This window comes from Anabrus simplex, chromosome X, assembly GCF_040414725.1.
Source record: "Anabrus simplex isolate iqAnaSimp1 chromosome X, ASM4041472v1, whole genome shotgun sequence".
NCBI classification, from domain to species: Eukaryota; Metazoa; Arthropoda; class Insecta; order Orthoptera; family Tettigoniidae; genus Anabrus; species Anabrus simplex.
In genome coordinates, this window is record NC_090279.1 from 193,441,923 (window position 1) to 193,457,072 (window position 15,150).

The following is a 15,150-nucleotide window of genomic DNA, read 5'->3' on the forward strand; positions in this document are numbered from 1 at the left end:
CGCAGACGAAGACTACACCCATGGTGACCGAGGGATGATGGATTTGGAACCATGAGATTATCTGTGATAAGTGCTATTACGCGAAGAACACGATGGGTCGACTTTACTTGCAATTAGCGCCACTATATGAGGAACACCATAGGTCTGTGATTAGTACCATTGTGTGAGAAACACCATGGACCTATTTAACCTGTGGTTAGTACCACTATATAAGTCTACGTAACCTGTGATTAGTACTACCATGCCAGGAACACCATGATTCTACGTTACCTATGATTAGTACCGCTATATGAGGAACACAATGGGTCTACTTTACCAATGATTACTACAATTATGAGGAGCTGGTGACTTGGGTTTTGGACCCCTTTAGACAACGAGCATCGCCGGTATATGATTTTGGAAGCAGTCCCTTGTTCCGTTTATAGCATTGTTTTAAGTTATTTTATGGGAAATTGGGGCACTGCGGGTCGGATCCAATAATTGTTTTAAGTTCATAATTAAGGCCCGGATTCTTATGCAGTAACAGGTTAGATTGCAAACGAATTTGGTTTGTAGTAAGTGTCGGCCACCCGCTCCTCCATAATGTATCAAACGTAACATAAATTATAGGGGGTTCTGATGGGCCGTACCCCTCATGTTTATGCAAACCCCATAGCATAATCATTGTGAAGGTAGACTATCCTTGCTACTCGCTTCAGTAAGTTTGCATTCTAACCTATTAATGCATTAAAAATCGGGCTCTGTCATAATCATTTTTCATCACCTTCTAGTCCGTGGATGGGTTTGAAAATGTTGATAATCATACCATTGCGCTTCAATGCGTAGGATTAGAGGCCGATGACCTTTAAACAAAATAACATCATCACCATTATCATGATTTCGCGTGTCTTTAGTTGAACAACAGTCCTCTTAAATAATTTCAAGTAAAATCATGCACTGACAAGCTCAAATGTAAGGAGTACAGTTAATCCCAGTTACCAGTACAGTGAAAATAAAATACCAAATTATATGGACTTTCAAATTTTCGTAGCTTCCTCTCCTCCCCCCCCCCCCCCAGAAAAAGACCACCCATTACAGAACTTAAGGAGATGGAATATACTCTATATTTACACACCGAATTATCTTTTGTGAAGGAAATCAAAGATGAATTTGTGAAGGGAATCAAAATCCAAGGAGAGGAACCCTGAGATTTGCTGATCCTATTGTTATTTGAACTGAAACTGCAGAAGATTTAAAGAAATGCCTGAATGGTACGGACGGAGTTTTGGGGAAGGAGTACAAGAACAAGATGAAAATAAATGTCCAAAGAAAAATGGAGGAAGAAGAAGGAACAACAAAGGATAAAGCATTGAAATTGTTACGTGGTCAGTGGAAGACCATAACGCAAAAATATAATAATGATGATGATAATAATAATAATAATAATAATAATAATAATAATAATAATAATAATAATAATAATTATTATTATTATTATAATAAACTCTTTAGCCATTATAGTGATGTCTTCTGAGTGCACCAAGGAAATTGTTTTTAGAACCACAAGCTTTGCTACAATAGCAGTAGCTAGGGTCGGTTTGGGGGGGGGAGACTGTGTTATAGTTATAGAATGATGATAGAACACAAATGTGACGGTGCTTGTGAGTGTGTGGTGCGCATAGCTTGTCATTATAAGGACAGTGATACAAGTGAATTATGTTGATATTCAGATTTCAGTAAATTACAAAATACAGACCAAGAACAATACGGTCAAGTTTAACAGTTTCACAGCAAACCGTATGTCCAGTTTACAATCTAAAATCCAACTTTCAAGGCTTCTTAGAAAATATATTCAACAGATCTGTTGGTTCTACTGTTATCTCTCTGAATGTTTATTTAATTTATTGTTAGTTTGTTCGTTTTCTTTCTTTCTTAATCAGTTTACCCTCCAGGGATTGTTTTCCCCTCGGGACTCAGCGAGAAATCCCACATCTACCTCCTGGAGCGTGAGACTTTGGGTCGTGGGGAAGAGGACCAGTACTTCGCCCAGACAGCCTCACCTGCTATACTGATGAAGGGCCTCGTGAGGAATTGGAAGATCGGAATGGATAGGCAAGGAGGAGGGAAGGAAACGGTCCTGGCCATAAGTTAGTTACCATCCCGGCATTTGCCTGGTAGAGGAGTGGGAAACCACGGAAGAACGCTTGGATGGCTGAAGCCCTCGTGCCACTTTTCAAATTTCTTGGCAGAGCCGGAAATCGAACCCGGTCTTCCGGGGATGGCAGATAATCACACTAACCACTACACCACTCAAGTATTCATCCTCCCGCCCCGCCCCTGCCTTCCCCCTGTGGGTGGAGGCGGTAGAATAACACCCACGGTATCCCCGTGCGTGTCGTAAGAGGCGACTAAGAGGCCCCATGGGCTCTGAACTTGGGAGCGCGGGTTGGCGACTACGGGGCCCTTAGCTGAGTCCCGGCATTGCTTCCACTTACTTGTGCCAGGCTCCTATCTTATCCGACCTTCCTTGGTCAACTCTTGTTCTTTTCCGACCCCGACGCTATTAGGTTTCCGAGGGTTACAGAGTCTTTCACTTTCACGCCCTTCGTGGCCCTTGTCTTTCTTTGACCGATACATTCATTTTTCGAAGTGTCGTATCCCCCCCTTTTTTCTCTCTGATTAGTGTCATATAGAGGATGGTTGCCTAGTTGTACTTCCTCTTAAAACAGTAATCACCAGCACCGCCCCTGTAAATAGACCTCCTGGCAAATCAAATCTGCCAAAACACCTTGTTGTAAAAACCTGATGGTCGGTTCCTCCCTCAGTTTCTCGTGCTTTTCTTCTATGTTACAATAAAAGGTTCTTAATTTAATAGCATTGCCACTTCTGAAACAAATAACAGCCTATGTTAGCATTCTGAAAGAATATTGAATCCTTTCCCTGGTTAAGTTTCTGTGTAAGTTACATGTGCTTCAGAAGGTCGCCGTAGTAAACGCTACAGTAGCTGTTTGTGGCTGTCGTTGGGCTATCTTGGCGCCGTAGTAGGCGTAACGTAATTCCAGTCCTGCTGCCTAGATAGCGCTAGCGTAGGATATTTGCTATTTCTGAGGTCGCATGGGACGATAACCGCGAAGACTTTGCCATCTAGTGGACGCAACGTTAGTTGATTCGAGACTAGGATCGTGAAACACAGACCCATTCAATGATCGCAGTACCGGTATCTGACGTTCGAAACCATATAAGTTACAAAGAAAGAAAGAAATAAATAAAGAAAACGATTACTGCAGTTTTAATAGAAAACCAATGTTTCAGAAACGGTTCAAGATTGCTGTTAGTAAGGCACGGATATCTATGAAGTTAATATATTTCTTTCTGTCTTTATATTTACTTGTCTGATTTGTTTTTATGTAAATCCGTTCTTCTTCCCACCTACAGGACCTTCGTTCGACCTTCTATTACCAATGGTCTCATCACCTGGGCAGCCATAGCCCACTCTAACCCCAACCTCCACCATACCAAACTCTCCTCTCCATTGAACGCCGTTCCGTACGCCATACCCTCTGGCTCCCCCTACGTTTTCATACCGACTTGTACGATATCTTCCCCTTCCCTAAACGCGATTCCTATCTCCAAATCCACTTCCAGCGCGCCTTCCTTCGAGCCCTCAACAGATATCACCCCTCCCTTAAGCAGATCCTACGTGATTCACATCCCCCTTCCCCACACTTTATCCAAACTCTTCTACATCTTTACCGGTACCTCCTCCTACCCTAAGGTGATGCTTAATTGTGATCTGTGACGAGACTCCCCAAACCCTATTTTCCTCCCCACTCCCCCATAATAATAATAATAATAATAAGAAGAAGAAGAAGAAGAAGAAGAAGAAGAAGAAGAAGAAGAATTGTTACGGAGTTACCCGTGGAATGCAGAGGTGAAAGAAGGTGCGGGCTGAAATGGGTCTAACTACAAAGCCGAGAAATGAATTAAAATTTCATTAAAGGTTATATTTTCAAAACAGCCAAACTTAACAGTTTTGATATAGAATTTCCAACTTTAACCAATAACAACATGTAATAAGGTACCAGTAACAAAATTTAAGTCTAGGAACTACAAGATTTGGTGGTATAACAGAACTTAGGCTTCAAGCCTTCACTTTACATTTTCTGAGCTCACAGCTCCCAAACACATATTTACCAAAGGGCAGAAAACCCCTAATAACATGGAGCACTTGCTCCCAACTTCGAATATCAAGCCTCTCTGATGCACTTTTACCACAAATAAAAGAGCTAACCCGCTCTCAATTTTTCAAGCTTATAAAGGTAATACCAGACTTTTACACATGATTGCCATCAAGACACAACTTACAATGAAACAGGGGTATCTTGTACCCAACCTATTGGGCCTTCGTTGAAAAAGAATAGGTTAAGTAATTGGCCCAAAATGCAAAACTGAATGGAGGCGTAAATTTGCACTCCTACACGAAACTTCTTAAAACCTAAGAGGCACTAGGCCGATGAAGCAGGGGCTATTTCCAAACTATGGAGGTGACTCGTATACAGAATAAATTTAATACATTACGGAAGAGTAGAAGAACGGTTACGAAAACGTAGTCACCTCGAATTCAAAATGAAGGGGAGCTCGAGAGGGTAAACCACTCTCTTTATCCGATTTTCAGTTAAAGTTATATGAAGATTTACAAAAGTTTACATGTTTAAGAGATAGGTTACATATTAAAAGGTTTCGGACCTTCCCCGAGGGTTAAACTGCTGAGAGCTAGCAAGAAAATAAAGATGTTAAACGGCCAGTACCTTTGTGAAGAGTTGCTGCCCGAAGGAAAAGGCGCTACCCGCCCCCTGCTACACTTCCATACACTAGGCTAGATAAGACAGGAAAATCAGCAGTTTTTATACTCTCGGGGAAGATTCGAGACCTTTCATGAATAATTAAGACACACCCACAGGCGTTTATTGGGTAGCTTACAGTTACACATCCAAACCGAAGAAGAAAGACACGATTGGCCAAAAATTAATTACAGAAATTCTGGATTGGCTAAGTTCAAAACTGGCGGAAAGAAAAGATTTATATTGCCAACCCACAAATGAAAGAACGAAATTTAGTAAAGAACAAACTTATGAATAGGAAATTTTTTCAAATAAAGTTCTTCCACTTCGCACCAGGATGCATGGTCATAGTTTTTTGTAGAGACATCTATCAGAGAATGTCCACACTTCTTGATCAATAGAAGACAAAACATGTTGAACTCCACACAGTACTGACAACTTTGTAATCACAAAATTTACGGTAGTGACATCTTCTGAGCAAACTTGTGAGTTGATACTGTTGTTAAAGTTCAGAGTTTGTCCTGTAGAGGAGTAATTTAAGGCGGAAAATTCAAATGTGCGGCGTAGAGGTGTATCAACCGGTACAATAATAATAATAATAATAATAATAATAATAATAATAATAATAATAATAATAATAATAATAGAGAAAATTGTAAGAATTTGGAACGTAAATTTTAAAGAGCATAACATTTTGCCGGTAACTTTGGGGATAAAAAACAAAGGCATTGAAATAAATTGTCTAGCATTTGCAAGTGCAACAACACAAATCAATCTCTTGGAAGAAATAGCCAACAAGACAGGTTTGAGAATCTCCGTAAAAAAACAAAATTTATTACAAACGTCAAGAATGCTCCAACATTTATGGCAACAGATATTGGTCCAGTGAAAAGAGTAATGTAATTCAAATATCTGGGAGAAATAATTCAAGAAAATGGTTTAGACAAATCTGCAGTAGAGGAAAGGGTACACAAGATGGAAAGAGCATATGGTATCACAAATAATTTTTATAACAAAAAGTATCCATCTAAAAACCTTAAAATAAGGCACTACACTACAGTGGTGAAACCGGAATGCTTATATGCAAGTGAATGCCTGGTACTAAACTGTGGATTAGGTAAACTTGAGGTAATATAAAGGAGAATCATGAGAAAAATCTTAGGCCCTGTGAAAGCAATAGAACTATGGAAATTACGATCTAATGATGAAATATACAAGAACATAGAAAACATAACAGAAACCATAAGAAAAAGGCGATTGCAATTTTTCGGACATATTTACAGAATGGATCATTCCAGATTAACAAAAAGCATTTTCAAGTACCTTTGGGACAAAAAGGCAAACAACTAGCTGGATTCAAGAAGTAAAGAAAGATTTAGAAAGAAATAATGTAAGAGAAGAAGAAATTACGGGCAGATGCATTTTTAGAAAGGGGGTAGTAAGTATGGAAAGATTCCAAGGAAGATTCAACAAGAAGCGTGGTCCAAGGATAGAAGGAAACAGCATAGTGAAAGGATGAAAGAATATTGGAAGAAGCGGAAGAGAAAACAATAAAGTATGAAGAACTGAATTGAAATTGGCACGTGGGTGTTAGCAGGCTTAATCGGAAATAATAATAATAATAACAATAATAATAATAGACAATATGATCGACAAAAACAATTGTTATGTGAAACTTTGTATATAAATAATGTAAACAGACACTTAAAACCAATTATGTACAACATCTGAATAAAATTTAAATTGTAAATATCACAAATGGTATATTCCGAATAAACAGGATAAAAGAAGAAAAGAACAAATACGATTAGCCAGTAGGCCAAACGGCTCCCAATCTCCTTATTTCTACACATCCATTACCCACCTCCTAAATCCCTCACTTCAGCTTCAACCTGCCTGAATCTCTTGGCCAGACAGAAGGCGTTACCTTCTAGGTGGTCAGCCCCACCCCGTTCAGTGAAGGAATGAAATCATGCTAAATAATAAAATAGTATGTTTCGGAAAGTAGAGACATTTAAATATCTGCGAGAGTGGATAGATAACAACCTGTCAGAGAAAGGGGCACTGATATCGAGAATCGACAAAATGAACTTGGCATAGAAGCTAAGTTTGAACACCTATAACAAGAAGATGATCTCAGTCAATGCAAATCTCAGACATTACCAGACAGTGATCCGTCCAGAAGCCTTATATGCAGGTGAATGTTTGAACCTGATAAAGGTAGGATTGGTCAAGAAGTTAGAACTGGTGGAACTAAAAATTCTAAGGAAGATACTGAGAGCCCAAAGAACAGAGGATGGATCATACAGAAAGAAAGCAAACCAAGAAAAGATCTCAGGCACCATCCGGAAGAGGAGAGCCATGTTCTTTGGACACAACTACGGAATGGGCCCGGGAAGACTGACCAACCAGAGAGTAAGGTTTTTTGAGACCAGGAAAACTGTGGTACGCTGGCATCAGCAAGTGAAGAAGGACCTTACAGAAATGGTAACACAAGGATCGGAAGTAACCAACAGGGAAACTTACTAGCCAAAAATAAAGAACACAAAGAGTTTCCAAGAAAAAGTTAGTTTGCGGACCCAAACACCAGACGGAAGAGAGAAGAAGATTGCAGAGTGAAAGAATGCAGGATTACTGGGCGCAGATCAAAGCCCAGAAGCAGCTGAAATCGAATAAACGTGGTCCAAAGTTGGCCAAAACGAAAGAAAGAAAGAAAGAAAGAAAGAAAGAAAGAAAGAAAGAAAGAAAGAAAGAAAGAAAGAAGTATATTTCGGTCGGTGGATGCAGAGAGGGTCTCGGACCAATAAGTGGCCACGGCTGGTCCATGGTCCGACAGCTTTGTACTCCGACCAGCCAACCGAGCAGAACGTGCGTGGTCACGGTTCTACCTCTGTATTCCGGAGACGGAGAGGGGCTGGTCCCCACCCTCCAGTGTCCTGACAAAGGTTTTCCGTGGTTTCCCATTATCCTGCACTAAGGTGAATGCCCCAGGACAGTTCCTAACGTAGGCGACAACCACCAACTCTCTCACCTTCTCCGCACATCTCTTGGCCTGAGAAACGGACGGTAGAGCGCTGGCCTTCTGACCCCAACTTGGCAGGTTCGATCCTGGTTCACTCCGGTGGTATTTGAAGGTGCTCAAATACGTCAGCCTCGTGTCGGTAGTCCTGCGGGACTAAATTCCGGCATCTCGGCGTCTCCGAAAACCGCGTAAACGTAGTTAGTGGGACGTGAAGCAAATAATATTATTATTATTATTTATTAAAGAATATCTTCTCATTTCAAACATTGGGTATTCAAATATCAAATGATTCACTGTCTGAATTGATCCATAAAAACATACGTAGCCGTCTGTAACGTTAAGTTTAAAGCGTTCCAATAAGAGATTTAAATTTTCCATGACCAGTTATAAATCTAGTGAAAACAAAGTTCGGCACTAATGCTTTACACAGTGGGCGATTTTCAACTTCCGGAAAAATATATCTCTCGCGAAACAGCTCCTTTCAAACTACATGTCCATGAAATATCCCAGTGATGTAAAATATATTGCCTTATTTGTCTTTGAACATACGATATTGGAGATTTATGGTACGCAATATCCAAAAGAGACGTAGCAGCTGATTTAGCTAATGAATCTGCTTTTTCATTACCAGTAAACCCAGTGTGACCTCTTATCCAAGATCTACAGATGTGAGAACACTCCAGAGCTATTGCTCTGATATTGACAACTATTGGATTTAAGTAATATTTAACGTTTACTGTGTTCAATGCAGCTTGTGAATCACTTCTCCACTTACGGGAAATTTACAATGAAACTGTTATAACGTAAGGTAATCAATGTTTGACATAAACAAAAATGTGTTCGTAATTTCGTCCCCTACCAAATTTATGAAAACTACAATGAAAAATGTTAGTGGTTTAGTAGAAGTACGCATTTTCCGGTCTTACAACCTGTGACAATAAAGTTCGGTGAATGAAGTCAGAACGGTCGATCCGGCAACACTGACGACACACAATGCTGCACCTGCGTAGCAGCAGGTTTTGACCACCTGCTCCGAACGTTGTTCAGTTGAGCATCCTGTGTGTGTGCGGGCGTGTTTAGTGCGTTGGTTCTGATCTGCGAACAGAAACATGAACGACCAAAAGTTCAATGTACAGTTTTCTTTTAAGCTTGGCAAGACACCGAAGGAAACGCATGCGATGCCGGTACGTGTTTATGGAGATCAAACACTGTCCTTGAAGTGTGTGTACGAGTGGTTCGCCCGTTTTCGAGGAGGCCAGGAAAGTGTTTCTGACAACCCCCGTAGCGGAAGACCGGCGACCGCCGTCAGTGACGAAAACATTTTGAAGGTGAGGACATTAATCACGAACGATCGGCGATTAACTTTGCGCATGTTAGCGGATGAACTCCAGATTAACCGTGAATCCGTGCGACAAATCGTTACCCGGAAGTTAGGGAAGAGGAAAACGTGTTCTCGTCTTGTACCACATCACTTGACTGACGATCAGAAGCAGGCAAGTTTAGAGGCTTCACAGGATTTTGTCGAAACGGCGGATGCGACACCAAATTTCTTGAACTGTATTGTCACTGAGGATGAAACCTGGTGTTGGAGATTCATAGAAAAGGACTCGTACACACTCTAACGGCGTTATGTGATTTGGATATGCAATCTCCCTGTACATAGTTTAGTATTTCAAGTATGAGCTCCTGCTATCTAGCGGAGCTACTGGGAACTGCCATATCGCTTGTATTTATGCTTTTGTTTTGTACTGGTTTGCAGTAAGTAAGAATAAAGATGGCAGCCATGACGAAGTAAAGTGATTCAGTGTTTTATTTATTAGTGATATCCCCAACATTTATGGTGCCGAAATAACCCATCTGTTCAAGTTACGATACGTTTCATCACGAACTTTCAAGATTTGGAGAACTTTCACGCCAAGTAACCACGGATCTCCTGTAAGGGGAATGTTTCATCACGCCACTCGACCCAGGATCACGATGAGTAGAACAGTTATTTATTCTAAGATACAATGTACTGAATCACTAACGTAGCATGCTATATGGGGATTGTACGGCATTATTGCATTGGTGTAGATATTATTTCTGCATGCTTCAAGAATATCGTTATTTCTAAAAACTCCACGCCGGTCTGTGTGACAAGTGCTGCCACCTACTGGAAACAAGGCGGACTATTACCGGCCCAACTACCTACAGTCACGGGAACAAAGCCCTGCCTGCAACACGTTCATCTGCACCCCCTCCTCAGCCGTCATAAATCGCCAGTTTGTCACACCGTCAGCGATGTCTATACAAGACCTGTCCCTTCTGAAAAGAAAGCGAACTACTCTTCGAGCTAATTTAACGCGCTTTGTCAATCTTTTAAAAGACAAAACAAGTACACCAGACTATGACGAAATAGAATATCTTCGTGATAGACTTCAGAACACTTTGCAATTATTAGTTTCCTCAGATGATGTTATACAAGACCAGTTACCCGACACAGATTATGAAACAGATGTACAGGCATGTGAAAACTATGTCGACAGTGCAACAAGAGCTATACAGCATGCCAACAAAGTTCTTACACGGAAACCAGCAGAGACAAATGCGTCAGCATCCATTCCCAGTTCTAGCTATTATGTTCCACCCCCAGTTGTTCCGGAATTTAAACTCCCGACAATACACATTGAGCCATTCTCAGGTGACATAGAGTCCTGGTCTCGTTTCTGGGAACAGTTCGAGACAGCAGTTGACAACAACACCACGATTCCAGACATTAGCAAGCACGTGTTATTACGAGGATATCTACGAGGGGAACCCAAGCAACTCGTCGATGGTATAGCACTTAGTTCAGAAACGTACGCCCAGGTCAAGACTTTACTTACTGAACGTTATGGCGACAAGGATAAAATAATTCAGGCTCATCTGAACTACCTGGAGAATTTACCACCCACATTATCAGAGAATCCTGATGATCTCAACGTGACATACCTGGAGTGCCACCGTAGAGTTCAAGCCCTCAAGGCGCTCGGCGAAGACATTAATGTTTACGGACGCGTGATTGCCCCGAAGATTTTACGAGCTTTCCCAGCGGCAATCTGCACACGTTGGCTAATTCACGCAAAGCGCAACAAAATCTCCGAAGGTCATATGATGTCTCTGATAGAATTTCTTCGTGAGGAGGTAGAAGCGGCCCTTAGCACTCAGAAACTCAGGGGAGAGACCAGCATCGCACTTCCATCACTTTACCAACCTACAGCAGCTGCTCTCCAAGTCAGTACTAGGCCACAAAAGTTAAGGAGGGAGCAGAACAAGCCCGCAATAACACCATTCTGTGCCTTCTGCGAAAGCAGAGGTCACTGGGCACAGGGATGCACACAAGTAGTCCTACCCCAAGCTAGGGTGGAGAAGCTGAAACTCTCCAAAAGATGCTTTCTCTGCCTCAATCGAGGTCACAACGTCCAGAACTGCAACAAGAAGGGCAGAGTGTCATGCTCTAAATGCAAACAACTTCACCACGTATCCATCTGCAACCAGAGCCAATCCCAGTCAACTTCTGTCGGAAAGATTGAAACAGGGCCACCCAGTTTTTCATTTCTGCAGACAGCCCGTGTTCAGATACAAGGACCAACAGGGGCACACAAAATCACACGATGCCTCCTAGACGCTGGAAGTCAATCAAGTTTTATTGCCACGTCATTATTGGACACTTTACAGCTACCAGTAATCTGTACTCGAGACCTAGCAGTCACAGCCTTCGAAACAACTAGCAATAGCTTTCAGCCACGTCGACTCACCCAATTTGAAATTATCGGATTTTCGACAAAAACCGCCGTCACTATCACAGCTTTCGAAAGTGCCAACACTTATTCATCTCACCCAGCAGTCACTCTTAACCACAGCAATCTGCCACTCGCTGATCCAAAAACCAACGACGCAGATGATTTGCCGATTGAAATCCTTATTGGTGCAGACAATTATTGGAAAGTCGTGAAACTAGATCCACCACAGCCCATCACACCCTCCTTAGTCCTACTTCCAACAATCTTCGGTTGGGTCCTCACAGGCAACCGTTCTGGTACCACTGTCAATCAAGTCATGACGAACCACGTCTCCGTCAACAATGACGAGATATCTGACGACTCCATGCGACGTTTTTGGGACCTCGAGACAATCGGCATTCGAGAGACGAAACACAGACAACTAGACGACACGGATGCTGCTATTCTTCAAGAGTTCCACGACAATTACCGCATCCACGACGGACGAAGAGTCGTATCCCTTCCTCGCAAACGGGATACAGTCTTATCCGATAATTTGGCAACAACCGAGGCAAGGTTTCGAACACTACAGAGACGGCTACATCAAGACGCAACTTTCAAGAACATGTATCAGAAGCTAATGTTGGACTACGTGCTTCGAGAGCAAGTGGAACTAGCCCCCGATACCGCAATCCCTGGAAATATGTTTTATCTGCCACACCATGCCGTCAAGAAGGAGAAACGAGATGCCACTAAATGGAGGATAGTGTACGACGCTTCCTCTCACGAACCAGGATTCCCATCCCTCAACGATATCCTCCACATGGGTCCAAATCTCCTACCCGAAATTTTTGCCACCCTCTTAAGGTTTCGATTGCATCGAAAGGCCATCGCATGTGACGGTACCCAGGCGTTCCTCCAGCTAGCCCTCGACGAAAAAGATAGAGATCTCACCAGATTTCTTTGGTACCGCATCGACACTACTACAGACGGAACCTACACGACAACAGAGGACGTCGTAACGTACCGATTCACCCGCCTACCCTTTGGCCTCACCTGTAGCCCGTTCCTCCTCTCAGCCACTCTCCGTGAACTAGCTACCCTACACTACAACACTTATCCCACGGCCGCACCTCTTTTAGATGCTTGCACATTTATGGATGACTTCACTGCCAGCGTAGAAGACGACAATACGGCCGTTACTGTTTATTATGAACTGACAGCCCTCCTGCGCCACATTCGACTCTCACTCTCCAAATGGGTCACGAATTCCTTGCCATTTATGAACATTTGGAAAGCAGAAACTCGAGAAGTCGTACTGCAGACACGAGTATTAGGTATCGACTGGAATGCGGAATCAGACCAACTCTTTACAACCCCAGGTGACGTCACTGCAAAACTATCCACACAGCCAGCAACTAAACGACAGTTACTGAAAGCCACCGCACGCTTCTACGACCCACTTGGACTATTTTCACCCGTGTCAATCACTGCCAAAATCCTTTTCCAAGATACTTGGTGCCTAGGACTGGCATGGGAAGAAATTTTACCGCCTAATCTCGCCCATCGATGGAACGATTGGCTCTCACACCTACAGTACCTCTCTCCAATCCGAATACCACGATGGATTGCCATTTCAAATTCCGGTACAGACATATCACTGCACGTGTTTTGCGACGCCTCCGAAAGAGCATACGGCGCCGCATTGTACGTCCGGTCACTTGTCAACGACGCTTACACTGTTCGCTTAGTTTGCAGCAAGGCCAGACTGTCCCCTGTGAAGAAAGTGACTCTTCCCAGGCTCGAATTGTTAGCAGCCTTGGTCGGATCCCGACTTCTACATTATTTTTACGAAGCCACTGGAGTAACGTCCATCCCTGCCACGTTATGGAGCGATTCTACAGTCACACTGGGGTGGATAAGAAGTAATCCCAACCGTTGGAAGACATTTGTCTGTAACCGGGTGACTGAAATTTTGACTCATACCACGTCCAGTCAGTGGAGACACTGTCCCGGAATCAACAACCCAGCTGACCACCTTTCTAGAGGACTTCAAGCACATCAACTGGAGTCCTTGGACTCATGGTGGCACGGACCTTCGTGGTTGAATGGACCTTCCTACTCATGGCCCAGAGATGTCACCCCCACTAATATGAATCTACCTGAGGAAAGGAAGACCACTCAAGTTCTTGCAACCACCAGCCCAGAACCATTGTTTGCTGCCTCACGATTTAGTACATACTGGAAACTTTTACGAGTTACCGCGTGGATTCTACGATTCGTGAAATGTTTGAAGGAGAAAACTAAGTATTGTCAGAACTTCACAGCCTCAGAAATGGAAGAAGCAAGAACGTACTGGATAAAGCAAGTTCAACAGAAATGCTTTGCTTCTGAACTGCAAGCCCTGAAGAATAATCTTCCACTAGCACGAGCTTCGAAGATCTTTCGCTACAATCCATTTCTACAACATGGTATCCTTCGACTAGGCGGACGGCTACAACACGCAGACATCTCGAACAACGAAAAGCACCCAATACTTCTGGATGGCTCACACGCATTCTGTAAACTTCTGATAAAACAAACTCACATAAGACTTCACCATCTAGGTGTTCCCGCTATCCTAACTGAACTACGCACAGAATTCTGGATCTTGCGAGCACGCCAAACAATCAAGAAGGTCTTACACACTTGCCTTCCGTGTAAAGTTGTTCACCGGAGGAGACCGACGGAATTAGAAGCACCACTTCCTATGGATCGTCTACGTCCTTCCAGACCATTCGAAGTAACGGGACTAGACTTCGCAGGACCACTGTACGTTACTTCTGGCAACCTCATGAAGAAAGCCTACATTGCATTATTCACCTGTGCAACAACGCGTGCCTTACACTTGGAACTGTGCGGTGACATGTCGACAGACAAATTCCTACAGGCCTTGCAGAGGTTTATAGGCCGACGTGGTATACCACACACGATCTACAGCGACAACGCTCAGACATTCCATTCAGCGAACGCAGAGTTAACAGACTTGTGGAGAGAACTGACAGCGGCACGGACACACCACTATATGGCCCAGCAAGGTATCACATGGAAGTTCATTGCCCCACGTGCCGCTTGGTGGGGAGGATGGTGGGAAAGACTAATTGGCCTCACCAAGCGATGTCTACGGAAAATACTTGGACGTTCCACTATTGATGATGAAGGGCTACGGACTGTTTTGACTAGCATAGAAGCCGTATTAAACACAAGACCCTTGACGCAACATGATGACAATGGTGGTGTATTGACTCCAGCCCACTTCCTCGTTGGCGATCGACTCACCACGATACCTACTGGACCAGAACCACCCAGGCGAGACCTTGTTAGAACCTTCAGACTACTCCAGCGAATGACTGACGACTTCTGGAAGCGTTGGAGTAAAGAGTATTTGCTACTATTACGGAATTTTCACGAAGTTCGCCAGCCCAGAGACCACGGGTCAAGAATCAGAGTCGGTGACGTAGTTTTACTACAAGAGGATACACGCCCAAGACACATGTGGAATAAAGCACGGGTCGAAGAATTACGCGAA

The 15,150-nt window shown here is 43.1% G+C and overlaps 1 protein-coding gene across 1 annotated transcript in view; it reads right to left on the minus strand.

The window, feature by feature from the left end:
- The window catches only part of LOC136886772 (glucose dehydrogenase [FAD, quinone]), a 47,752-nt gene extending 44,218 nt beyond the window's left edge, over nucleotides 1-3,534 (minus strand). The window contains exon 1 of the mRNA XM_068230955.1: nucleotides 3,413-3,534. Within this exon, the coding sequence (XP_068087056.1) occupies nucleotides 3,413-3,534 (122 nt within the window). The remainder of the gene's footprint in view (nucleotides 1-3,412) is intronic.
- Nucleotides 3,535-15,150: the final 11,616 nt, after the last annotated feature.